The 26,206-nt window shown below is 53.1% G+C and overlaps 2 protein-coding genes across 3 annotated transcripts in view; one reads left to right on the top strand and one right to left on the bottom strand.

Annotated features, from left to right (window-relative positions):
• LOC147096288 (zinc-binding protein A33-like) overlaps positions 1-26,206 on the top strand; it is a 329,518-nt gene that overhangs the window by 294,569 nt on the left and 8,743 nt on the right. The window lies entirely within an intron of this gene.
• On the bottom strand, positions 17,255-25,254 carry LOC147096291 (zinc-binding protein A33-like). Of its 2 annotated transcripts, XM_085973877.1 has the most exons (6): positions 24,758-25,209; positions 24,572-24,667; positions 24,245-24,478; positions 23,326-23,348; positions 23,111-23,226; positions 17,255-19,132 (listed from the first exon to the last, which is right to left on the bottom strand). In XM_085973877.1, the coding sequence occupies exons 1-6, from the start codon at positions 25,166-25,168 to the stop codon at positions 18,582-18,584; spliced, it is 1,431 nt and encodes a 476-aa protein (XP_085830003.1). In that variant the 5' UTR covers positions 25,169-25,209; the 3' UTR covers positions 17,255-18,581. The 2 variants fall into 2 exon arrangements, with proteins under 2 accessions (XP_085830003.1, XP_085830004.1); XM_085973878.1 differs by lacking the exon at positions 23,326-23,348 and having other exon boundaries at positions 23,111-23,206; positions 24,205-24,478; positions 24,758-25,254.

A 26,206-nucleotide genomic window follows, 5' to 3' on the forward strand; every position in this document is an offset into this window, starting at 1 on the left:
GTGGACTGGGGTGAGGAGGAGGAGGAGGGGGGACTGGGGTGAGGAGGAGGAGGAGGAGGGGGGACTGGGGTGAGGAGGAGGGGGAGGAGGGACTGGGGTGAGGAGGAGGAGGAGGGGGGACTGGGGTGAGGAGGAGGAGGAGGAGGGGGGACTGGGGTGAGGAGGAGGAGGAGGAGGGGGGACTGGGGTGAGGAGGAGGAGGAGGAGGGGGACTGGGGTGAGGAGGAGGAGGAGGAGGAGGGGGGACTGGGGTGAGGAGGAGGTGGTGGAGGGGGGACTGGGGTGAGGAGGAGGAGGAGGGGGGACTGGGGTGAGGAGGAGGAGGAGGGGGGACTGGGGTGAGGAGGAGGAGGAGGGGGACTGGGGTGAGGAGGAGGAGGAGGAGGGGGGACTGGGGGGAGGAGGAGGAGGGGGGACTGGGGTGAGGAGGAGGAGGAGGAGGGGGGACTAGGTTGAGGAGGAGGAGGAGGGGGGACTGGGGTGAGGAGGAGGAGGGGGGACTGGGGTGAGGAGGAGGAGGAGGGGGGACTGGGGTGAGGAGGAGGAGGAGGAGGGGGGACTGGGGTGAGGAGGAGGAGGAGGGGGTACTGGGGTGAGGAGGAGGAGGAGGAGGGGGGACTGGGGTGAGGAGGAGGAGGAGGAGGGGGGACTGGGGTGAGGAGGAGGAGGAGGGGGGACTGGGGTGAGGAGGAGGAGGAGGAGGGGGGACTGGGTTGAGGAGGAGGAGGAGGGGGGACTGGGGTGAGGAGGAGGGGGGACTGGGGTGAGGAGGAGGAGGAGGGGGGACTGGGGTGAGGAGGAGGAGGAGGAGGGGGGACTGGGGTGAGGAGGAGGAGGAGGGGGAGAAGGGGGGACTGGGGTGAGGAGGAGGAGGAGGAGGGGGGACTGGGTGAGGAGGAGGAGGAGGGGGGACTGGGGTGAGGAGGAGGAGGAGGAGGGGGGACTGGGTTGAGGAGGAGGAGGGGGGACTGGGGTGAGGAGGAGGGGGGACTGGGGTGAGGAGGAGGAGGAGGGGGGACTGGGGTGAGGAGGAGGAGGAGGGGGGACTGGGGTGAGGAGGAGGAGGAGGAGGGGGGACTGGGGTGAGGAGGAGAGGAGGAGGGGGGACTGGGGGGAGGAGGAGGGGGACTGGGGTGAGGAGGAGGAGGGGGGACTGGGGGGAGGAGGAGGGGGGACTGGGGTGAGGAGGAGGAGGAGGGGGGGGACTGGGGTGAGGAGGAGGAGGAGGAGGAGGGGGTACTGGGGTGAGGAGGAGGAGGAGGGGGGGGACTGGGGTGAGGAGGAGGAGGAGGAGGGGGTACTGGGGTGAGGAGGAGGAGGAGGGGGTACTGGGGTGAGGAGGAGGAGGAGGGGGGACTGGGTTGAGGAGGAGGAGGAGGGGGGACTGGGGTGAGGAGGAGGGGGGACTGGGGTGAGGAGGAGGAGGAGGGGGGACTGGGGTGAGGAGGAGGAGGAGGAGGGGGGACTGGGGTGAGGAGGAGGAGGAGGGGGGACTGGGGGGAGGAGGAGGAGGAGGAGGGGGGACTGGGGGGAGGAGGAGGAGGAGGAGGAGGGGGTACTGGGGTGAGGAGGAGGAGGAGGGGGGTACTGGGGTGAGGAGGAGGAGGAGGGGGTACTGGGGTGAGGAGGAGGAGGAGGGGGGACTGGGGTGAGGAGGAGGAGGAGGGGGGACTGGGGTGAGGAGGAGGAGGAGGAGGGGGGACTAGGAGGAGGAGGAGGAGGGGGGACTGGGGTGAGGAGGAGGAGGAGGGGGGACTGGGGTGAGGAGGAGGAGGAGGAGGGGGGACTGGGGTGAGGAGGAGGAGGAGGGGGGACTGGGGTGAGGAGGGGGGACTGGGGTGAGGAGGAGGAGGAGGGGGGACTGGGGTGAGGAGGAGGAGGAGGAGGGGGACTGGGGTGAGGAGGAGGAGGAGGGGGGACTGGGGTGAGGAGGAGGGACGACTGGGGTGAGGAGGAGGAGGAGGGGGGACTGGGGTGAGGAGGAGGAGGAGGGGGGACTGGGGTGAGGAGGAGGAGGGGGGACTGGGGTGAGGAGGAGGAGGAGGGACTGGGAGGAGGAGGAGGGTGGACTGGGGGGAGGAGGAGGGGGGACTGGGAGGAGGAGGAGGAGGGGGGACTGGGGTGAGGAGGAGGAGGAGGAGGGGGGACTGGGGTGAGGAGGAGGAGGAGGAGGGGGGACTGGGGTGAGGAGGAGGAGGAGGGGGGACTGGGGTGAGGAGGAGGAGGAGGAGGGGGGACTAGGAGGAGGAGGAGGAGGGGGGACTGGGGTGAGGAGGAGGAGGAGGGGGGACTGGGGTGAGGAGGAGGAGGAGGAGGGGGGACTGGGGTGAGGAGGAGGAGGAGGGGGGACTGGGGTGAGGAGGGGGGACTGGGGTGAGGAGGAGGAGGAGGGGGGACTGGGGTGAGGAGGAGGAGGAGGAGGGGGACTGGGGTGAGGAGGAGGAGGAGGGGGGACTGGGGTGAGGAGGAGGGACGACTGGGGTGAGGAGGAGGAGGAGGGGGGACTGGGGTGAGGAGGAGGAGGAGGGGGGACTGGGGTGAGGAGGAGGAGGGGGGACTGGGGTGAGGAGGAGGAGGAGGGACTGGGAGGAGGAGGAGGGTGGACTGGGGGAGGAGGAGGGGGGACTGGGAGGAGGGGGGACTGGGGTGAGGAGGAGGAGGAGGAGGGGGACTGGGGTGAGGAGGAGGAGGAGGAGGGGGGACTGGGGTGAGGAGGAGGAGGAGGAGGGGGGACTGGGGTGAGGAGGAGGAGGGGGGACTGGGGGGAGGAGGAGGAGGAGGGGGGACTGGGGTGAGGAGGGGGGACTGGGGTGAGGAGGAGGAGGGGGGACTGGGGTGAGGAGGAGGAGGAGGGGGACTGGGGTGAGGAGGAGGAGGAGGGGGACTGGGGTGAGGAGGAGGAGGAGGGGGGACTGGGGTGAGGAGGAGGAGGGACTGGGCTGAGGAGGAGGAGGGGGGACTGGGGTGAGGAGGAGGAGGAGGAGGGGGGACTGGGGTGAGGAGGAGGAGGGGGGACTGGGGTGAGGAGGAGGAGGGGGGACTGGGGTGAGGAGGAGGAGGGGGGACGGGGGAGGAGGAGGGGGGACTGGGAGGAGGAGGAGGAGGGGGGACTGGGGTGAGGAGGAGGAGGAGGGGGGACTGGGGTGAGGAGGAGGAGGAGGAGGGGGGACTGGGGTGAGGAGGAGGAGGGGGACTGGGGTGAGGAGGAGGAGGGGGGACTGGGGTGAGGAGGAGGAGGGGACTGGGGTGAGGAGGAGGAGGAGGGGGGACTGGGGTGAGGAGGAGGAAGAGGGGGGACTGGGGTGAGGAGGAGGAGGAGTGGGTACTGGGGTGAGGAGGAGGAGGAGGGGGTACTGGGGTGAGGAGGAGGAGGAGGAGGGGGGACTGGGGTGAGGAGGAGGAGGAGGGGGGACTGGGAGGAGTAGGAGGGGGGACTGGGGTGAGGAGGAGGAGGAGGGGGGACTGGGGTGAGGAGGAGGAGGAGGGGGGACTGGGGGGAGGAGGAGGAGGGGGGACTGGGGTGAGGAGGAGGAGGAGGGGGGACGAGGAGGAGGAGGAGGGGGGACTGGGGTGAGGAGGAGGAGGAGGAGGAGGCGGGGGGACTGGGGTGAGGAGGAGGAGGGGGGGCACTGGGGTGAGGAGGAGGAGGAGGAGGAGGGGGGACTGGGGTGAGGAGGAGGAGGAGGGGGGTCTGGGGTGAGGAGGAGGAGGAGGGGGGACTGGGGTGAGGAGGAGGAGGAGGGGCAAAGGGGTGAGGAGGAGGAGGGGGGACGGGGTGAGGAGGAGGAGGGGGGACTGGGGTGAGGAGGAGGAGGAGGAGGGGGGACTGGGGTGAGGAGGAGGAGGAGGAGGGGGGACTGGGGTGAGGAGGAGGAGGAGGCGGGGGGACTGGGGTGAGGAGGAGGAGGAGGGGGGACTGGGGTGAGGAGGAGGAGGAGGGGGAACTGGGGTGAGGAGGAGGAGGGGGGACGGGGTGAGGAGGAGGAGGAGGAGGGGGGACTGGGGTGAGGAGGAGGAGGAGGAGGGGGGACTGGGGTGAGGAGGAGAAGGAGGAGGGGGGACTGGGGTGAGGAGGAGGAGGAGGGGGGACTGGGGTGAGGAGGAGGAGGAGGAGGAGGCGGGGGGACTGGGGTGAGGAGGAGGAGGAGGAGGAGGGGGGACTGGGAGGAGGAGGGGGGACTGGGAGGAGGAGGAGGGGGGACTGGGGTGAGGAGGAGGGGGTACTGGGATGAGGAGGAGGAGGAGGAGGGGGGACTGGGGTGAGGAGGAGGAGGAGGGGGGACTGGGGTAAGGAGGAGGGGGTACTGGGGTAAGGGGGAGGAGGGGGGACTGGGGTAAGGGGGAGGAGGGGGGACTGGGGTAAGGAGGAGGAGGGGGGACTGGGGTAAGGAGGAGGAGGGGGGACTGGGGTAAAGAGGAGGAGGGGGGACTGGGGTGAGGAGGAGGGGGCTACTGGGGTAAGGAGGAGGGGGGGACTGGGGTAAGGAGGAGGGGGGGACTGGGGTAAGGAGGAGGGAGGGACTGGGGTGAGGATGAGGGGGGACTGGGCTAAGGAGGAGGGGGGGACTGGGGTAAGGAGGAGTGGGGTGTACTGCGGTGGGTGAGGAGGAGGGGGGACTGGGGTGAGTGAGGAGGAGGAGGGGGGGACTGGGGTGAGTGAGGAGGAGAGGGGACTGGGGTAGGGAGGAGGAGGGGGGACTGGGGTAAAGAGGAGGAGGGGGGACTGGGGTAAGGAGGAGGAGGGAAGGACTGGGGTAAGGAGGAGGTGGGAAGGACTGGGGTAAGGAGGAGGTGGGGACTGGGGTAAGGAGGAGGTGGGGACTGGGGTGAGGAGGGGGGACTGGGGTGAGGAGGGGGGACTGGGGTGAGGAGGGGGGGGAGTGGGGTGAGGAGGGGGGAGTGGGGTGAGGAGGGGGGGAGTGGGGTGAGGAGGAGGGAGGGAGTGGGGTGAGGAGGAGGGAGGGAGTGGGGTGAGGAGGAGGGAGGGAGTGGGGTGAGGAGGAGGGAGGGAGTGGGGTGAGGAGGAGGGAGGGAGTGGGGTAAGGAGGAGGGGGAGACTGGGGTAAGGGGGGCTAGACTGGACCTTGGGTTAAGGTCTCATCCGAAAGAGGCACCTCCGACAGTGCAGCACTCCCTCAGTACTGCACTGGGAGAGTCGGCCCAGACTTTTGTGCTCAAGGTTCTGGAGCGGGACTTGAACCCACAACCTTCTGAGTTTATAAAAAAAGCAAATTGGTAATCCAGAAAAATAGACAGCAGGAGTTGGGGCAGTTCTGGTTGTGTTGGTTGTGGGGTAAATATTGGCCAGGACACATCAGGAATAGAAGGATATGCCGAATGGGGTGGGAGGAGGCTCGTGTGGGGCATAAACACCGGCACGGCCCAGTTGGACCGAGCGGCCTGTTTGTGTGCTGTAATTCTACACTAACTCTGTAGTAGGGAGATGTGCAAAGCCCATTTCAAAAGCAGCTCTGTACAAGTGTTAGGTGATGCGTAGTACTGTATTTCTGTCCCGATTTCAGAAGGAACACGTGTCTCATTTGCGAGCACTTTGCCAAGCAAGTTAAACTTGTATGTGAGCCTTTTTTTGCTCATGTTTTTGTCTGGTATTAAATACTTACTCCAGCGTGGTGAGCTAAACCATGCCACTGAATCAATGCTCTACCACTTGCACAGTCTTTCCTCTTCCCCCGAGCTCATTAAATCTCATTTAATTTGTATTGGGAAATTGGTTCAAGCTGGAATTTTTGCCTTGGTAGGCCCATTTCAAAGCCTGCAGCTTTATTTTAACCGAGCATGCTGGCTGCTGGGCAAAGATTACACCTGCAGCAGGCTTGACCTTTGTGTCTGCATCAATCTTTTTTTTAAATGGTGAGGAAGGTCGTTTCACCGCACCGAGGAGTCATTTCCTCTGTATACGGTGTAAAAATAGTGCTCTGTCTTACAAGAGCTTTTTTACCTTGGCAACACTGCGCAAAGCATAAAGTGGTGATGGGCCCTAATGAACATAAAGACTTACATTTATACAGCGCTTTTCACCACCACCAGACGTCCCAAAGCACTTTACAACCAATGAAGTACTTTTGAAGTTCAGTCACTGTTGTAATGTAGGAAACGCAGCAGCCAATTTGCGCACAGCAAGCTCCCACAAACAGCAATGTGATAATGACCAGATAATCTGTTTTATGTGATGTTGGTCGACAGATAAATATTGGCCCGGACACCGGGGATAACTCCCCTGCTCCTCTTCACAATAGTGCCATGGGATCTTTTACATCCACCTGAGAGCAGACAGGGCCTCAGTTTAAAGTCTCGTCCGAAAGACGGCACCTCCGACAGTGCAGCACTCCCTCAGTACTGCACTGGGAGTGTCAGCCTAGATTGTGTGCTCAAGTCTCTGGAGTGGGACTTGAACCCACAACCTTCTGACTCGGAGGTGAGGGTGCTGCCCACTGAGCCACGGCTGACACAACATGCAGGACACCACAAAAGCAGTTCTGCTGACTCTCTCTCCCGGGGCTTTCGCTGTGTGATTTTAGCAGAGGCACGAGACCTGCAGTTTGGACCCTCTCTTGGAGATTTGGACTGTTTGACTGTGAGATCGGCCGAGAGTGAGGTGGTTTTACTCACAAATAAACCCATTCCGCAGGGAGTGTGGATGTGATGGAAAGTTTAAATGTGATATTCTCTTGCCCTTCTGATACTCTCCTATATAATTGCCCTGATTTTTTAAATTTCATTTGTCTGGCAATGTTAGATTAATGGAAATATCCAGGCACTTTGTCCAGATTTGTTTTGAACTAACCGTTTACCAGAGGGAATATATTCTGCGTGTTTGCTGTGTTGAAGCAGAATATATTCCCTCTGGTAAACGGTTAGTTCAAAACAAATCTCTGCATAATATTGGTGCAGACTTGCTTCTGAGTTGAGAATCTACTAGACAGGAAAATAAGAACATAACATAAGAATTAGGAGCAGGAGTCGGCCATACGGCCCTTGGAGCCTGCTCCACCATTCAATAAGATCATGGCTGATCTTCAACCTCAACTCCACTTTCCCGCTCGATCCCCATGTCTCTTGATTCCCCCAGAGTCCAAAAATCTATCGTTCTCTGTCTTGAATATACTCAATGACTGAACATCCACAGCCCTCTGGGGGAGAGAATTCCAAAGATTCACAACCCTCTGAGAGACGAAAGTCCTCATCTCAGTCTTAAATGGCCGACCCCTTATCCTGAGACTGTGACCCCGAGTTCTAGACTCTCCAGCCAGGGGAAACAACCTCTCCGCATCGACCCTGTCAATCCCCCTCAGAGTCTTGTATGTTTCAGTGAGCTCACCTCTCATTCTTCTAAACTCCAGAGTATAGGCCCAATCTACGGAGGAGGAGGAGGAGGGGAGATGGGAGAGGAGGGATCAGGGGGTGAGGAGGTTGAATGGGGGGGTGAGGGAGATGGGATGAGGAGTGGGGCTGAGGGGGGAGGAGGAGGAGGGGTAATGGGACTGATGAGGGGGGGATCAGGAGTGTGGGGTTGAGGATGGGGGGTTTGAGGAGATTGGGGGGTGGTGGGGATGAGGGGGACTGGGGGAAGGAGGAGTGAAGTCTCTCAAATCTTGTAATTCAGTATTTTTATGTCTTTCTGCCTCTGACTTACCCGCGTGTTATTTCTGTTGCTGTCTGCTGGTCAGTAACTTCTGCAATGAGGCCATTGTTTCCTTTGGGGAATTGATGCTGTGTTTTATAAGTTAGGACAAGGGCTCTCTGTGTGAGCAGGGGGACGGGGGAGGGTGGTATGCCAGTGTTTACAGGGGCTCCCTGGGTGTGTGTCACAGGGGGTCCTCAGCAGGGAATAGTTTAGAAGCCTCTCCTGTTGGTAGTCTGACAGTTTCTAGCAGAGGGCAGGCCATGCTGCAATACTGGTGTGTATTAATCCTGTAGAAAGACAGACTTGCATTTATATAACGCCTTTTACGAGCTCAGGATGTCCCAAAGCGCTTTACAGCCAATGAAGTACTTTTGAAGTGTAGTCACTGTTGTAATGTAGGAAACGCAGCAGCCAGTCTGCGCACAGCAAGCTCCCACAAACAACAATGTGACGATGACCAGCTCATCTGTTTGTAATGTTGGTTGAGGGATAAATATTGGCCCAGGACACTGGGGAGAACTCCCGCGCTCTTCTTCCAAATAGGAAACTTGGTGTCCCTGACTTTGCATTTTATTTAAATTTCAGGATATCTTGTGAGCTGGAGGAGGGCGGGAATCTTATTGTGAATCTGTAATGTTGTTGAAGTATAGAAAGCTCAGTACTTGTGTTTATAGTTCAGCTGATGCTGCATGTCTTAACTCAGTGTGTCCTGGCTCAGTGTGATTGGGACAGTCAGGCCGCTTCCTGTGTTGATGCAAAGCAGTTTGAGATTGATGGCGAGGGGAGATCTGCAGAGTAACTCTGAAGAGCAATAGTTTCCATTGACCGTGGGCCAGGAGAGAGTTTGACTCCACTTCAGCTTTGCACCAGCTGCAACCATTGTGAAGTGAAGTTAAAAAAGTTGGTCCCCCTAAGAATTCTGTAAAAATTCACATTTAATCCCTCTAACCTGACTATTGTCAGCACCTAGAATCCTAGAAGCTCACAGCACAGAAGGAGGTCATTCAGCCCATCGTGCCTGTGCTGGCTCTTTGAAAGAGCGATCCCATTAGTCTCACTCCCCTGCTCTCTCCCCAGAGCCCTGGGACTGTCTCCTACTCAACTATTTCTCCAATTCCCTTTTGAAAGTTACCATTGAATCTGCTTCCACTGCCCTTTCAGGCAGTGCATTCCAGATCACCACAACTCGCTGCGTAAAAATCTTTCCCCTCATTTCCTCCTGGATTTTTTTGCCAATTATTTTCAGACCTCACTGAGTTTCAATTCCAGGAGAAAATGAACACAATCCTACATTCTCTGAAGCAGAAGAAAACCATTTTTGAAGATTTTGATTTTAAGCAGCAAGAGAGCATCTGTGAAATGAAGGTGAATTCTCAGTGGGCCGTTGTGGGCTGCGCCTGTACGGGTAGCGTGTGATGCACCCCATGCCCGGATAACAGAACTCTATCCCTGTGCATTTTCAGCAGCGTGGCTCAGTGTTTATTAAGCATGGTGATCAATGTGCTTGTGACCTGTGAGAGTTTTACTTCCTTCTTTAACAACCTTTTTTTTTGTCTTCACAGGAACTGAAACTCATCGACTCTGAATTGTCTAAATCGTGCTATATTTTGGATGAAAAGAGTGGAACTTGGTTGAAGAACTGAATGAGGAAAAGGATGATATTTAATTCAGAATGGAGACAAATCTGCGAGAAATCTGAGACAATTCACGATAAGCTTTTCTTGTATATAAATAACCTGAACTTGGGTATAGAAAGTACAATTTTGAAGTTTTGCGGATGATACAAAACTTGACAACGTAGTGAATAGTGAGCAGGATAGTAGCAGACTTCAGGAGGACAAAGGCAGACTGGTGAAATGGGCAGACAAATGAGCGATACAATTTAATGCAGTAAGTGTGAAGTGGTGCACTTTGGGAGGAACAACATGGAGAGGCAGTATAATCTAAATGGTTCTATTGTGAGGGTTGTGGAAGCGCAGAGCGACCTGGGGGGCATGTACACAAATCTCTGAAGGTGGCCGGGCATGTTGATAAGGCCGTCAAGAAAGCTTGTGGGATACTTGGCTTTGTAAATGGGGACATTGAATTCAAAACAAGGAAGTCATGCTAAACCTTTACAAATCACTGGTTAGGCCTCAGCTGGAGTATTGTGTAGAATTCTGGGAACCACACTTTAGGAAGGATGTCAGGGTAAGGGTGAAGGTAAGAAGGAGGTTTACTAGGATGATAGTAGGAATGAGGGACTTCAGTTATGTGGAGAGATTGCAGAAGCTGGGATTGTTCTCCTTAGAGCAGAGAAGGTTAAGGCGACACCTAATAGAGGTATTCAAAATTCTGAGGGGTTTTGATTGAGCAAACAGGGAGAAACTGTTTCTTCTGGCGAGTGGATTGGTAGCCAGAGGTCACAGATTTAAAATAATTGGCACGAGAACTAGAGGGGAAATGTGAAGATATTTTTTCACAAAGGGTTGTTAAGATTTGGAACCTGAAAGGGTGGAGGAAGCAGATTCCATAGGAACTTTCAACAGGCAATTGGACATGGACTTGAAGAGACTAATTTTCAGGGTTCTGGGGAAAAGGCTGGGGTGTGGGAATAAATTGAACCGCTCTTTCACAGGATGAACAGCTTTAATCTCCTAGGTGTCTTTGACATCCAAGGCAGCATCACATCCTTCCTGTCTACTCTATTGTGCCTTAATACTTTTTTTATTCATTCACAGAAAGGGTCGTGGAAATCTGGAACTTTCTCCCTCAAGAAGCATTTAGATGAGCACTTGAAATGCCAGAGCATACAAGGCTACGGACCAAATGCTGGAAAATGGGATTAGATTAGACAGGGCTTGATGGCCGGCGTGAACGCGATGGGCCGAAGGATCTCTTTCTGTGCTGTATAACTCTATGACTAAAAGACTGTGGATGCTCGAATCAATCAATTCAAAATTTCCAAGACTGAGACGGGTAGATTTCTGTTGGTTAAGGGCATCAAGGGATATGGAGCAAAGGTGGGTAAATGCAGTTGAGGTACAGATCAGCCATGATCGAACTGAATGGTGGAACAGGCTCGAAGGGCTGAATGGCCTCCTCCTGTTCCTGTGCACCATCCTCTGCAGTCAGCCATGTTTATAATATTCCCACAACGCTGTAGTTCCCAAGTGCTACAGTAGCCTTGACTCAGAATCGCTTGTTCCTAATGCATTCAGCATTCACGGCTATGCAGCTTACTGTAGATGTTCCCATCTTTTGGCCCCTAGTTTACCCTTGTTAATGTTACCTGGTTCTTGTACATCACCCATCTGCTGTCTAGATTCCACTCTTTAATCAATGTCATGTGGGATCACATTTCCTCTTGGCCTTCTCCCTCCTATCCAATGGAAATGCTTCTTGCAGCTACTTCAACGTTCCTGACCAGTTCCATTGTTTTTATTTGGCCATCTCGCTCCCTTTGTTATCACAAGGAGAACGCCATTTACTTTTCAAAGTCCCAGTATTATTTTCGCAGCAGATTGACAGACAGTTATTCATATTCACGATTTTCTTTGCAAACATCTTTTCCACCATAAACAGGAAGTATAGCAAATTGCCTTGAATGCCTTACATGGGAGGTTTCAGAGCCCTTGCATGATTTCTTACATTGTCATTTAGCCCTTCCTGCTCCTCCAGTACCTTTTGTCATTTATCTTCAATGTGCACAGACCTATCTCTAGGTAACCAACTCCTCATCATTACCACACTCATCACTACCCACCTCCCTACAGCCAGAATCTCCCTGCACCTCACTAACTGCATCTTTGTCCTAACTATGTCCTCTGGCTTCTGAACTACTTCTTCCTCCATGACTTGGTCTTCTGCATTAGGAGTCAGTGCTTGATCTAATTGAATGGTGGAGCAGGCTCGAGGGGCTGAATGGCCGACGACTCCTATGTTCCTGTATCTGCACATTGTTGTGTCTTTCTCAGTGTCTTTACAAGCGTTCTTCCTGTCGTCAGTGCATCCTCTATTATCTTGTGTGCTCGGTTTCCTCCAGCACTTATTTCTGTTTCTTGCTGACCCTGTACCTGTTGCAAAAATCCCTGTCACAGCTCCCCAGTGACTCGCCCGTAATATTGAGTACCAGCCTATCCACTTCACTAAACTTTGACTCAATTAGTCCAATACTATCCACCCGCCTTTGCTAATTAGCTTTACAATCATTTCCTTCCATTAGTTCTCGTCCGCTCCTCTCAAAGGCCCAAAGCTTTTCCTTCAGGTTTTTGGCAGCTGAGATCAGCGAGTTGCTCCACACTTTGCAGCATGAAAGAGCTTGAGAGTCAATAGTAAAGTCGAGCCTTGTTTAGTCTGTTTGAGCTCTGCCAGCGGTCTGCTGTGTTAACATTTGTGTTTCTCTCTATTTCAGGAGAGTATGCCCGAGGAGCAGAGGTACGACACGCTCTCCAAAAATAACTGAACAACATTATAAAGTAGGATATTGAAGAGCTTGTTTTATTTTCTGCTGTTCAGTATTTCATATTTACATTATTAGTGAAGACGACTATCAGCCAAACATAGCGGAAGGCAGCCTGTCTCTGGGAGCATTTAAAGGACCCACCCAGTATCGAGTGTGGAGACCTGTAATGGACATTCTCAGCCCTGGTACGGAGGGCCTTTCCTGTTTTCTTACTTAACCTGTAAAATCCCCAATTGTGCAAATATTAAAAATACTAGACAAGCGCACAAGAATGTAAATATTATTCATACCGACTTCAAATAAGAAAATAAATGAAATGGAAGTATGTAATATCTGATTCATGAATTATAAAATGCAACAATCAAATAATCAACTTTTTTTTAAAGCAATCGACCAATTTATTCAATTCATTAGTAAGAAACACTGATCTAAATCATTAACCTGTCACAGTGGGTTGTTTCATGGCTTAAAACTGAAAATAAATACACAAGGATATTCAAAACTGATTTGGTCAAATCCCTTCCGATCACCACCTGACTCCCCAAAGCCTTTCCACCACCTACAAGGCACAAGTCAGGAGTGTGATGGAATACTCTCCACTCGCCTGGATGAGTGCAGCTCCAACAACACCCAAGAAGCTCGACACCATCCAGCACAAAGCAGCCCGCTTGATTGACACCCCACCCACCACCTTAAACATTCACTCCCTCCACCACCGGCGCACTGTGACTGCAGTGTGTACCATCTACAAGATGCACTGCAGCAACTCGCCAAGGCCTCTTCAACAGCACCTCCCAAACCCGTGATCTCTGATATGCCTATCAATTAGTCCAATAAAAGGCGACGAGTTAAGAACGTAACTGAAGGTTTTTATTGACTAAATAACAGAGCCCACCCTCGTGGGTGATCCGATCCAACAGGGAGGAATACTAGCCAGTCAGCTACCTTTATACCTGGGCCGGTAATGGGCGGAGTCGGAGGTGGTCAGCCCAGGTATAACAGTGCGACAAGAGGCGACCTCGTGTAGTGATGTAACAGTGAGAACAATGTACAGTGATAACTATAACAGTGGTTTACCACATTCACCCCTTGTTTAGATTAGAGTCCGGCGGGGTGAAGTGTATTACCAGCTCTGGTATGTCAGTCTGTCCGGAGGCTTCGTTAGCCTCTCCGATCGTCGCAGCGGCGGTGTTACATTATCCGGTGTTAAAGCTGGTGTCTGCGTAGTCGGCAAAGGCTCGTGGGGTTCCGGCATGCCGTCTACCTCGGCTGGACTCGGGGGGTTGGGAGGGGGGGGTGAGGGTGCGAGGTCTCGTAAGGAGACAGTGTCCTCCCGTCCGTCTGGGTAAGCCACATAGGCGTACTGGGGGTTGGCGTGCAGGAGGTTCACCTTCTCGACCAGGGGGTCCGTTTTATGGGCCCTCACGTGCTTTCGCAGCAAGACGGGTCCCGGAGAGGTCAGCCAGGTTGGTAGGGTGGTTCCCGTAGTCGACTTCCTGGGGAAGACAAACATTCGAGCATGGGGGGTGGTAATGGCAGTGCAAAGTAGTGACCGGATGGAGTGCAGCGCAATCGGGAGGACCTCTTGCCAGCGGGAGGTTGGGAGGCCCTTAGACTTTAAGGCTAAGAGGGTGGCCTTCCATACCGTCGCGTTCTCTCTTTCCACCTGGCCGTTCCCTCGGGGGTTGTAGCTGGTGGTCCTGCTTGCTGCAATACCCCTCTCCAATAGGAACTGACGGAGTTCCTCGCTCATGAAGGAGGCGCCCCGGTCACTATGTATATAGTTCGGGAACCCGAACAAGGCGAAGAGTTTGTTCAGGCATTTAATGACCGTGTTACTGGTCATGTCTGGGCAGGGGAAGGCAAAGGGGAAACGGGAGTACTCATCAACGATGTTGAGGAAGTACACATTACGGTCGGATGACGGTAGGGGCCCCTTGAAGTCGATGCTCAGACGCTCGAAGGGGCGGGTGGCCTTGATCAGGCTTGCTCTGTCCGGCTTATAGAAGTGCGGTTTGCACTCAGCACAGATCTGGCAGTTCCTGGTCATGGTCCTGACCTCCTCGATGGAGTATGGCAGGTTGCGGGCCTTAATGAAATGGTAGAGTCTGGTGACTCCGGGGTGGCAGAGGTCATTGTGGAGGGTCTGAAGTCTATCACTTTGCGCGCTGGCGCATGTAATGCGTGAAAGAGCATCAGGGGGGTCGTTCAGTTTACCGGGCCGGTACAAGATCTCATAATCATAGGTGGAAAGCTCGATTCTCCACCTCAAGATTTTGTCGTTCTTGATCTTGCCCCTCAGCTTGTTATTAAACATGAAGGCAACCGAGCGTTGGCCGGTGAGGAGGGTAAATCGTTTGCCTGCCAAGTAGTGCCTCCAGCGCCGTACTGCCTCCACAATTGCCTGGGCTTCCTTCTCGACCGACGAGTGTCGGGTCTCGGGGCCCTGTAGGGTCCTTGAGAAGAAGGCTACCGGCCTACCCTCCTGGTTAAGGGTAGCGGCTAGGGCGAAGTCGGATGCATCGCTCTCCACTTGGAAGGGGATTGACTCATCCACTGCGTGCATTGTGGCCTTGGCTATGTCTCCCTTAATGAGGGAGAAGGCCGCGCACGCCTCTTCCGTGAGGGGGAAGGATGTGGTTTTCAGGAGGGGTCTGGCTTTGTCCGCATAATTGGGTACCCATTGGGCATAGTAGGCGAAAAGCCCCAGGGTTCTCCTAAGTGCTTTTGGACAGTGGGGGAGAGGTAGCTCCATGAGGGGGCGCATTCTTTCGGGGTCGGGGCCGATGACTCCGTTCTCTACTACACAGCCAAGGATGGCAAGGCGCGCTGTGTTAAACACGCATTTCTCCTTATTGTAGGTGAGATTCAGCCGTTGGGCCGTACGGAGGAATTTCTCCAGATTCACGTCATGGTCCTGCCGGTTGCGGCCGCAGATGGTGACGTTATCGAGATAGGGGAAAGTGGCCTGTAGTCCGTTCTGGTCAACCATCCGGTCCATCTCCCGTTGGAAAACCGAGACCCCGTTGGTGACACCAAAGGGGACCCTAAGGAAATGGTAGAGGCGGCCATTCGCCTCGAAGGCGGTGTACTGGCTGTCCTCCGGGCTGATGGGGAGTTGGTGGTAGGCCGACTTAAGGTCGATGGTCGAGAATACGCGGTATTGTGCAATCTCGTTGACCATGTCCGATATGCGGGGGAGGGGGTATGCGTCCAGCTGGGTGTATCTGTTTATGGTCTGGCTGTAGTCGATAACCAGGCGATTTTTGTCGCCGGTCTTGACTACCACCACCTGGGCACGCCAGGGGCTGCTGCTCCCCTCAATAATGCCCTCTTTCAGGAGTCGCTGCACCTCAGAGCTAATGAAGGCTCTGTCCCCAGCGCTGTACCGCCTGCTCTTAGTAGCGACAGGTTTGCAGTCGGGGGTGAGGTTAGCGAACAGGGAAGGTGGCGGTACCTTGAGGGTGGATAGGCTGCAGGTGTTACGCGGTGGGCGGTTTAACTTTCGCTGGTTGTCGACTGTGAGTGGGGGGAGGGGTCCACCGTATGCTAGGGTTACGCTTTGGAGGTGGGATTGGAAGTCCAGCCCTAGTATGACGGCAGCGCACAGCTGGGGGAGTACGAGGAGTTTAAAATTTTTATACTCTGTCCCTTTTACCGACAATGTCACGACACAGTAGCCGCTGATGTCTGTGGCGTGCGACCTTGATGCCATCGAGATGCGGCTGCGCGTTGGCAGGACGGGGAGGGAGTAGTGGCTCACCGTGTCTGGGTGGATGAAGCTCTCCGTGCTTCCGCTGTCGAACAGGCAGGTCGTGGCGTGGCCGTTGACTTTGATGTCCATCATTGAGCTGGCCAGGTGGTGCGGGCGGGCTTGATCCAGGGTCACGGAAGCTAGGGTGTAGATGAGCGCGTCGTTGTCATGACAAGATGGCGGCGAAGATGGCGGCCCCCTTAGTTCACATGAGGCTCTGTTTAAATCGTTTGCCCTGCACAAAGATGGCCGCCCCTGCTGTTCCCATGAGGCTCTGCAGGCTTCGGCTGCCCCGCACAAAGATGGCCGCCCCTGGTTTTCCCATGAGGCTCTGCAGGCTTCGGCTGCCCCGCACAAAGATGGCCGCCACTGGTTTTCCCATGAGGCTCTGCAGGCTTCGGCTGCCCCGCACAAAGATGGCCGCCCCCAGGGTTCGCATGAGGCACTGCTGGCTTCTGAGGATTTGCTTCTGTAGGCCTTGGAGAAGTGGCCTTTCTTGAGGCAGGTTTTGCAGATCGAGTTTTTGGCTGGGCAGCGCGACCTCGGATGCTTCTCCTGGCCACAAAAGTAGCAGCCAGCGGCCCGATCGGGGTTGCCTGATGTCGGGGCCGGTACCGGGGCTAGCGGGCCCGGTCGGATCCGTGATGCAGACACTGAGGTAGGTCCCGGGGGCAGCGCTGTGAAGGGTGGTGGGGTGGGGGTCGGGCCCGAGTCCCAGGGTCGCGAATAGTACCTGGCAAACGCTTCCTGGTCTTGCTGGGTGGCCTCTAGGGTGAGGGCGAGGGATTCGGCCTTGTCCAGGTCTATGTCCTTAGCTTCGAGCAGTCTTTGCCGTGTGTAGTCGGAACGTAGGCCTCTCACCAAGGCGTCGCGGACATTGTCTTCCATGTTCGCAGTAGCCGTCACCGCTTTAAAGTCACAGTTCCTGCCGAGTTGTCTCAGCGCTCGTGAAAATTCAGCTATCGATTCTCCTGGCTGTTGCTGGCGAGATCTTAAGAGATGCCTAGTGTACATGTAGTTTACCGGGCTCCGGTACTGCTGTTTCAGTAGGTTGATGGCATCGTCGTACGTAGTCATGTCCTGGATGAGTGTGTATACTCTCGGGCTCGCTTGGGCTTTCAGGACTCTTAGTTTGGATCTCTGAGGGACGACGGCTTCCTCCAGGTACGATTCGAAGCAGTCCAGCCAGTGTTTGAAGGCGTTGGCTGAGTTTGGTGCCTGTGGGTTTAGATCCAGGTATGGTGGTTTCAAGGCTTGCAGCCAAGCCGGCTGGTGTGGCCCGTTGTCTGGAGGCTGCTGTTGCTGTGCTGCTGGGTGAGCTCCTTGCTGTTGCTGTTCATTATCAGACATCTTTAAAATTTAGTCAATAAAATTGATATGCCTATCAATTAGTCCAATAAAAGGCGACGAGTTAAGAACGTAACTGAAGGTTTTTATTGACTAAATAACAGAGCCCACCCTCGTGGGTGATCCGATCCAACAGGGAGGAATACTAGCCAGTCAGCTACCTTTATACCTGGGCCGGTAATGGGCGGAGTCGGAGGTGGTCAGCCCAGGTATAACAGTGCGACAAGAGGCGACCTCGTGTAGTGATGTAACAGTGAGAACAGTGAGAACAATATACAGTGATAACTATAACAGTGGTTTACCACAATCTCTACCACCTAGAAGGACAAGGGCAGCAGGGGCATGGGAACACCACCACCTCCAAGTTCCCCACCATCCTGACTTGGAAATATATCGGCCGTTCCTTCATTGTCGCTGGGTCAAAATCCTGGAACTCCCTCCCTAACAACACTGGGAGAACCTTCACCACACAGACTGCAGCGTTTGAAGAAGGCGGCTCAGCAACACCTTCAGGACAATTAGGGATGGGCAGTAAATGCTGGCCTTGCCAGCGACCCCCACATCCCAGGAATGAATAAAAAATCCAGAAGGAACTTTCAACATGGAATGTTCGCACTTCTATGAAAAAAGAATAAGAAACGTACTTGAAGGGGGCGGAACACGAGGGAGGTTGAAAATATTTGTGAACAAAATGAAGTAAATCAGAAAGTAATGGTTAAATGATGTCAGGAATATGTTTTTTTAATCTAGATTTTAGGAGCGAGAGAGAGATCTGTAAAAAAAAAAAAAAAAATGAAAAGAAACTTTGTCTGATTTCCGAGCGGCCTCCAGCGGGTGTTTGAAGAGCAGCTGGTTCGGTCGCTCAACGTGCCCACACTGCGCCCATTTGTATCTGAAAATTACAATCCGGGTCCTTTGTACTTCACGGGACCCCGGTTTGCAAATGACGTTGTTTCCCCCTGAAACAGGCGGTGTTCCCGCTGCCCATCTCAGGACCCGACCCAAGGTGGCGATGGCTGAAGCTCCAGTGTAGACTTTAGTGCCATTTCCAGGCAACTCTAACTCCGGTTACACCAGGCGGGGGCTCTTAAAATCAGCCCCATTAGTTCAGGATAGGAACAGGAAGAGGCCATTCAGCCCCTCGAGCCTGTTCCACCATTCAATGAGATCATGGCTGATCTGTGACCTAACTCCATACACCCACCTTTGGCCCATATCGATTAATACCTTTGGTTAACAAAAATCTATCAATCTCAGGTTTAAAATTAACAATTGACCCAGCAGCAATTGCGGTTTGTGGAAAAGAGTTCCAAACTTCTACCACCCTTTGGGTGTAGAAGTGTTTCCTAATTTCACTCCTGAAAGGCCTGGCAATAATTTTAATAGACCTGTTAGTGACCTTTAACCCCGCAGATTGTCAGCGGGGCGGAGTTTATCCCACCGTCATTCCATCCCGGATTGAAGATGGGAAAGATTCTCTCAGTGAAACTGTGGGTGAAAGTGTGGAGATGGGACATGTTGTCCGCATTGTAAAATGACACCTGTCCGCCCTCATAGTCCAGGTACACCCCGATCTTCCGGGGCTTCACACTCTGGATGAGGGGGGTCCGTGAGGGGGAGGTGAGGGCAATGTAGCCACTTCCGCAGGACAGTCTCACAGCCCAGTATCCGGTCTTGGGTTTCAGTCTGATTCCCCCTTTCCTCTCGGCAGACTCTCGGGCCACTCCCACAAACCACTCAATCTTGTCCCCCACCTCCACCTCCCAGTAGTGTCTCCCTGATGTGAATCCCTCCGATCCCAGGACACAGGGCCACCAATCAAACCTCTCCGGGGTGTCAGGGAGCCGCTGCCGTTTGTCTCCACCTCTCACACTGGTCCGGTCCTCAGACAGGATGAGCCGGGGATTCGCTGTGTTCGGATCCAGAGTCAGAGAGGCTGGAGCTGGGGGAAAGTTAAAATAACACAGTCAGTGATTTAGTTTCTTGCTGTGATTTATTCAAACTCTTTCCTATTTAAAGTGCCCACTCCGGCTCTGGGTTGTGTTCAGGGAATCCGCTGCCACTCCAGGGTTTACACCCTGTGGGGTCGAATTACGTCGATTTCCCCATCAACTCTGCGCCCGGAGATAAAGACCCGAGGACCACTGGAGGGGAGAGAGGGGGGTTCGGGGGGTTCGGGGCAGGGGAGAGCACGGAGGGAGTTGGAAAGGGGAGAGAGCTTGAGGGGGTAGGGAGAGAGGGAGGGAGGGAGAGAGAGGGGGAGGGAGGGGGAGAGAGAGTAGGAGGGCAGAGGGCAGGAGGGCAGAGAGTGAGCGAGGGGAGCAGGATGGGGAGGAGGAGGGCAGAGAGAGCGGGAGGGGTGGGGGGAAGAGAGAGTGGGCAGAGAGAGAGAACGGAAGGCGGAGGGGAGAGAGTGGGGGTGGGGAGAAACAATGGGAGAGAGCGAGAGGGGGAGAGGAGGGGAGAGATGGGGGAGGGGGAGGCTGAAGGGAACGGGAGGGGAGAGAGGGGGAGGGGGCGATAGAGCGGGAGGGGAGGGAGAGGGGGGATGGGAGTTAGTTGCGGTTTTTGGAGCTTTCTTTCGCCTCTGCCATCCTGCTCTGATCTTGAGCCACTGTGAGGAACTCTGCAGCCCCAGTCTCCCGCTATTCTCAGTGCCTGCAGAGTGCATCAAGGGCCTTTGAAAATTAACAAGGAATCGGCGACAGAAGCTCTAATGTGTCCTGGAGACACAGTGGGTGAAATTGGTCTTGGACTGTTTTAGGTGATAGTCAATCAGCAGCTTGTATCGCGCTCCCTCAATATTCGTTTCCATTAACTTCAATGGGAATTAATATTGGACACAATGTAAAATGGGCCACTGATTTACTATCGCCCATTTTGTGTCACCACCCAGAGTAATTTTACCCGCAATCTCTCTCTGGAGGCGTGACCCACTCACCACTAATCAGCGCTGTCGATGTGTGGAGAGGGGGAAAGTACCGACAGCAGGAGAATAGAGAGAAGAGAAGGAAAAAGGTAAAGAGAAAACAATGAGGAGGGAGCTGCTGCAGAAAGGAAGAGAGAACCAAAAACAACCGAGGGAAACTAAATTAAAAAGCTCAGCAGAGGAAATGGGAGAGACAGGATACACCATGTACTGGAGACAAAGTCCCAGACACTCTTAGATTGATCACAATCAGCAGTGCAATTCCAGATTGAATAGAACAGCAAGGGTCTGGTTCAGCCTGAGACAGTGGCCAAGGAGGGGGTGGAGTTGGTGACCAGGATGTAGAGTTGTTGACAATTTCCAAACTGATGGTTTAAATCTTCCCAATGTTTAACTGGAAAAATGCTGGCTCCTCCATAACTGGATTCCAGATAATCTGTTGGACAACACACTGGCGGTGGAGGGGTCAAGAGAGGTGGTGGAGAGGTAGAGCTGGGTACCATCGGTGCACATCTGGAAACTGAGCCTGTTTCTGTGGATGAGGTTGACAAGTGGCAACATGTAGATCAGTGAGAGAAGAAGACCAAGAATAAATACTGGAGAATCTCCTGGGGTGCCGTGCGGGGGCGAGAAGAGAAGCCATTGCTGGAGATACTCTGGCTACGATCAAATAGGTAAATGTGAACCAAGTAAAGGCAGTCCCACTGAGTAGGACAATTGAGGAGAGACATTGGAGGAGAATGGTCAATGTTTGCAGAGAGCTCCAGGAGGATGAGGAGGGAAAATGCGCTATACTCACTGTCACAGAGCATGTCATTTGTGACCTTTATTAGGGCCACTTTGGGGCTATGATGACAGGGATGAAAATCTGGTTAGTGTGGTTCAAACATGCAGTTGCGGGAAAATGGCCAAGGATTTCAGAAGTGATCGCACGTTCAAGGACTTTGTAGAAGAAAGTAAGGTTGGAGATTAAGTGCAAGGACAGAGGGATAGAGGGTGGGTAATTTTGAGGAAGGATGTGATGACATTGGATTTGAAAAGGAGCTGGATAGGACGTGAGGAGCGGGAACCATTTACAATGTGAGCTAGCATGGAAACCAGGAAGAGAAGTTGGGTGGGCAGCAGTTTAGTGGGAATGGGGTCAATGGAGCAGGAGGTGGGTCCAGCAGAGAATACAATCTCAGTAAGACAGGCAGCCTGGCGTCTGATTGGTTACTTGCACAATGGGTATGTAAAATAGAGAGAATAATGCAGCGAGAGAATAAAAATAAAAATACCAAACATTGAACCGAATGTTGATGTTTTATCCAGTAGGAATATTGGTATAAAATATCAGAACATACATTGATGTGAATTTAAGAACTGAAGTAAGAACTGTGAATAACTCAAAGCAGATCAGAGAAAGTGGGTGAGAGTCTAGGTGGAAGTGAGTGATGATGGGATTAGTGTCACTGTGTGAAGCTGCTTTCAAAGGTGATGCGATGACTTTCTAGCCTGGTTCCAAACTAGGGTTTAAGCAGCTGTTTTCAAAGGCCACAAGGAAAGTACTGTTGTGATTAAAATATTTCACAGGTAAGACAGAGTCCAGCATAAGGGATGTGTTGGAAATAAATACACTGCAATTACATCTGAAGGAGAAACTGACATTTCTAATGCTCCTGACAAATGTCTCAAAGCACTTCACACAATGTATTACTTTGGAAGTGTATTTTCTGCTGTGATATAGGGCAGGGTGTCCAATAGGGCAGGGTGTCCAAATTAGACCTCCCTCTCCTCAGCCCTCACAATTCCACTCTCCAAGCCCAGGCATCTCAGTCCTATTTGGGTTTACAGTTTTTTGCCAGCTTCTTATCAAACTCTCTCTTGAAGCTGCTGAAACCCTCAGACAACTCTGCCTCCCTTACATTCCATATCCTCTGCATAAAGTATTTGGGAGTGATTTACGTCTCACTATCGCCCGGATTTAAAGTGTAAACGGAGCAGTAATGAGGTAAAAATCACACGCAGCGCTTCCCACCTGGTTCCCACCAATGCCCGCCGGGACATGGTGTCGCAGCCGGGAAATAGGAATCCAGCGCAAGGATTCTCTCCGGTGTCCTGGGCAATATTTGTACCTCAACCAACATCACCAAAACTGGTCATCTGGTCATTATCACATTGCTGTTTGTGGGAGCTTGCTGTGCAGAAATTGGTTGTGGCGTTTCCTACATTACAACAGTGACTACACTTTAAAAACTCTTCATTGGCTGTAAAGCGCTTTGGGACGTCATGAGGTCGTGAAAGGCGCGATATCAAAACACGTCCTTTCTTTTTGTTTCCTTATTCGTAACAGTTTCTCTGTGGACAGGAGGTGCATGAATTATCCTGCCTGCTGCTGGTCGATCCTTGGTTTTCCAACCGCCCACCGTATTTTCCTGTAACTCCGCCCCCACCGTCCCCACCCACTCCGCCCACCTTTAAACAGCTCCTGCTCACTTGCCTCCAGGGAGGATTTGGCGGATTTCCTGTCTCCCGCCTCCCTCCTCAAGGATCACCGAGCACCTTCCCACGCTCCAAATCCGTGGGCAACTCGCCAGCAATATTGTCCTGAAGCCCAACCCTGAGAATGGATTGGGCCTCTGACCAATTTCATGGAGCGAGCAGTGGGCTCACTGACTCACTGCCTGCCCGATCAATGGGGTCACTCAAAAACCCAACCTCGCTCAATCCAAACTGCCTTTTCACCCTCCCCTTTCTCAGTTTGAGACTGTCCCTACTTTGTTGTAGACTCTGTGACTGTGTTAAACCTGTGGATGTTTATCTTCTCTCTGCGGTTTAGGATCTTGAATAATTCAGTAAGATCACCCCAAGCCCTCCCTTATCCAAAGCAAAGACTCCTGACTTCCAGACTAGACACGGACATCAGTGAACATTTAATCCGGGGTCCGGGGGCCCTTTCAGTCTCTTCGCAGCTGGATTTATAAAACAGGAAATGGAATATAAGAGCTTTACCGGGGTTAATGGCGTCTATCATTTCTCTCCACGCTGTGTACTGTAAAGGGCCGTTGAACTTTCCGATAGACAGGGCGCCATCTGATACTGACAGTACTTGAGTGTCGTCACTAATCCTGTAAATATTGAACAGTTGATGTTATAAATCGACATTTAACACTTTTCTGAGTTCTTTTACCAAACTGTGCAGAGTTTCAGTAAAGAGCATGTCCTACCTCCTCTTCCGACAAGCTTCCTCCTGAAATAAATAAAACACAAACAGTGAGGAGGATAGTAAAAGACTTCAGGAGGACACAGACAGGCTGGTGAAATGAGCAGACACAGGGCAGGTAGAATTTAACACAGAGAAGTGTGAAGTGATGCATTTTGGAAGGAAGAATGAGGAGAGGCAAAATAAACTAAATGGAACAATTTTAAATGTGGTGCAGGAACAGAGAGACCTGGGGGATCGCATTCACAAATCGCCGAGATAACTGGCAAAATAAGAGAGTGGGGATTTTTTAACAATGACTTGTGATGATCTGGAATGCACTGACTGACAGGGTGGATTTAAGAACTATTTACAAAAGGGAATTGGAAATATACTTGAAAAGGAAAACATTTCTGGTCTATGGGGAAAGAGCAGGGGGAGTGGGTCTAATTGCACAGCTCTTTCAAAGAGCCGGCACAGGCACAATGGGCCTTTTGTGCTGTGGGATTCTATGATTGTAAGTAGTTGAAAAGCCTGATTTGTGTGTCAGATACTGGAACTCAACATCAGTGTCACTCACAGACACAGTGACTCTCACACCCACCGCACCAGACACACCCACACACTCACAACATGGAACTGGAACTGGATTGCAATCAGAGTGCCAGATAAATATTAAACTGGAGCAACACGGAAATAATTACAAGCAAAATATCAAGATCAGGACAACCCATTCCCGGGAGGTTGCAGGTATTCCCGGGAATCTGCGGATAGTGTGGGAGCCGGTTAGTTCGGTGACAACAACAGAACCGCCCCGGAATAGACAAAACAATCGGTTTAAATCAGTTTAGAATTATTCAGCAAATGCTGCATTTATTTCAGTTATCATCAGTTATTTTGTGACTGTGAAGTTTCACTGAACTGACCCGCAATATAATCCTCACCTTCAGAAATGTCAGCCCGTCTTTTTGCTCCATCTGTTTCTGCAACTTTGAGAGTTTCTCCTGAATAGAATTTAAATTCTCTTGAATTTCTCGGAGGTTTTTCTCCATTGTTTCTAGAATCTCCCCCTCTTGTTCCCTGAGATCTCTGATTAAACGCTGCTCTTTCTCACTGAGAATCTGGTGCATTTTAGCGAACTCGGATGTGATGCGGGTCTGCAGACTGCTCGACTGTTCCTACCAAATGAAATGTGAAACATAATTAATGTACCGCGATAAAGGGAACAAAACTAACCGACATCCCAGAAAATCAGCACAGGGAGACCTTACCCTAACTGCGGAAATCTGCTGTTTCTGTTTTAATTTAGTTTCTAGAACCGCCGATTTCTTCTCTGTGAGAGAATCTAAGGAAGATTTCACCTGATCCTGGGATTGGGAGAGAAAATCACAGAATAAAAGTGTTAGACCATGAAAATGTGATAAAATAATCAGGTGATCAAATCTGCTCCCTTTTACCTTGTAGATTCCAACAGCTTCTTTAATGGGCATGAAGCGGTGCTCTCTGTGTTCCCGCGCATCTATACAAGTGTAACAGATCAATTTCTTGTCAGTTTCACAAAACAGCTTCAGTTCTTCCTGATGTTCCTCACAGGGAAGTTTACTTTCCTTCTCTTTCGGATTCAGGGTTAATTTTCGAGCTTTCTCGGCCAGATTCGCTAAGGCCCGACTGACTCTGAGGCTTATTTCCGGAAACTCCTCTCTACATTCCGGGCAGGAGTTTGTCTCCTTCTTTTCCCAAGACCGTGTGATACAGGAGCGGCAGAAGTTGTGCCCACAGTCCAGTGTTACCGGGTCGGTGAAGAAATCCAGACAAATGGGACAAATTGCCTCCTCAGACAAACTCTCGGCCTGCTGTCTGGAAGCCATGTTCACCCTCAGCACTTCCTGATTCAAACCGCTTTCAGTTTCGATGTTTCTCTGCTGCCGAACACCTTCAGTTCAGCGAGTTCAGCCTATCAGAGCACGGAGGGGAATAATTGAACCCTGGCCGGGAGGGTGAAGGTTCCTGGAGTGTTGGCAGTGGGGGGAGGGAGAGAGAGGGAGGGAGGAGGCGGAGATGGGCGGGGATCGAGATTCCAGGGCACTTTGCTCCAGACCAAACTCACTGCCGACTACAAACCCTCTGGTGACACAGGACTTTTTAAATTCGTTTTTTTATATATATGTATACGTCGCTGGCATGGCCAGCATTTATTGCCCATCCCTATTTGCCCTTGAGAAGGTGGTGGTGAGCCGCCTTCTTGAACCGCTGCAGTCCGTGAGGTGAAGGTACTCCCACAGTGCTGTTCGGGAGGGAGTTCCAGGATTTTGACCCAGCGATGATGAAGGATCGGCCGATATACTTCTAAGTCAGGATGGTGTGTGACTTGGAGGGGAACTTGGAGGTGGTGGTGTTCCCATGTGCCTGCTGCCCTTGTCCTTCTAGGTGGAAGAGGTCGCGGGTTTGGGATGTGCTGCCGAAGAAGCCTTGGTGAGTTGCTGCAGTGCATCTTGTAGAAGATACACACTGCAGCCACGGTACGCCGGTGGTGGAAGGAGTGAATGTTTAAGGTGGTGGATGGGGTGTCAATCAAACAGGCTGCTTTGTGCTGGATGGTGTCGAGCTTCTTGAGTGTTGTTGGAGCTGCACTCATCCAGGCAAGTGGAGAGTATTCCATCACACTCCTGACTTGTGCCTTGTAGATGGTGCGAAGGCTTTGGGGAGTCAGGAGGTGAGACACTCGCCGCATAATACCTAGCCTCTGACCTGCTCTTGTTACCACATTATTTATGTGGCTGGTCCAGTTAAGTTTCTGGTCAATGGTGACCCCCAGGATGTTGATGGGGATTCAGTGATGGTAATGCCGTTGAATGTCAAGGGGCGGTGATTAGATGCTCGCTTGTTGGGTTAGTCATTGCCTGGCA

This window comes from Somniosus microcephalus, unplaced genomic scaffold, assembly GCF_052327205.1.
Source record: "Somniosus microcephalus isolate GS21.2 unplaced genomic scaffold, FLI_Smic_1.0 unresolved_chr1, whole genome shotgun sequence".
Taxonomy (NCBI): Eukaryota; Metazoa; Chordata; class Chondrichthyes; order Squaliformes; family Somniosidae; genus Somniosus; species Somniosus microcephalus.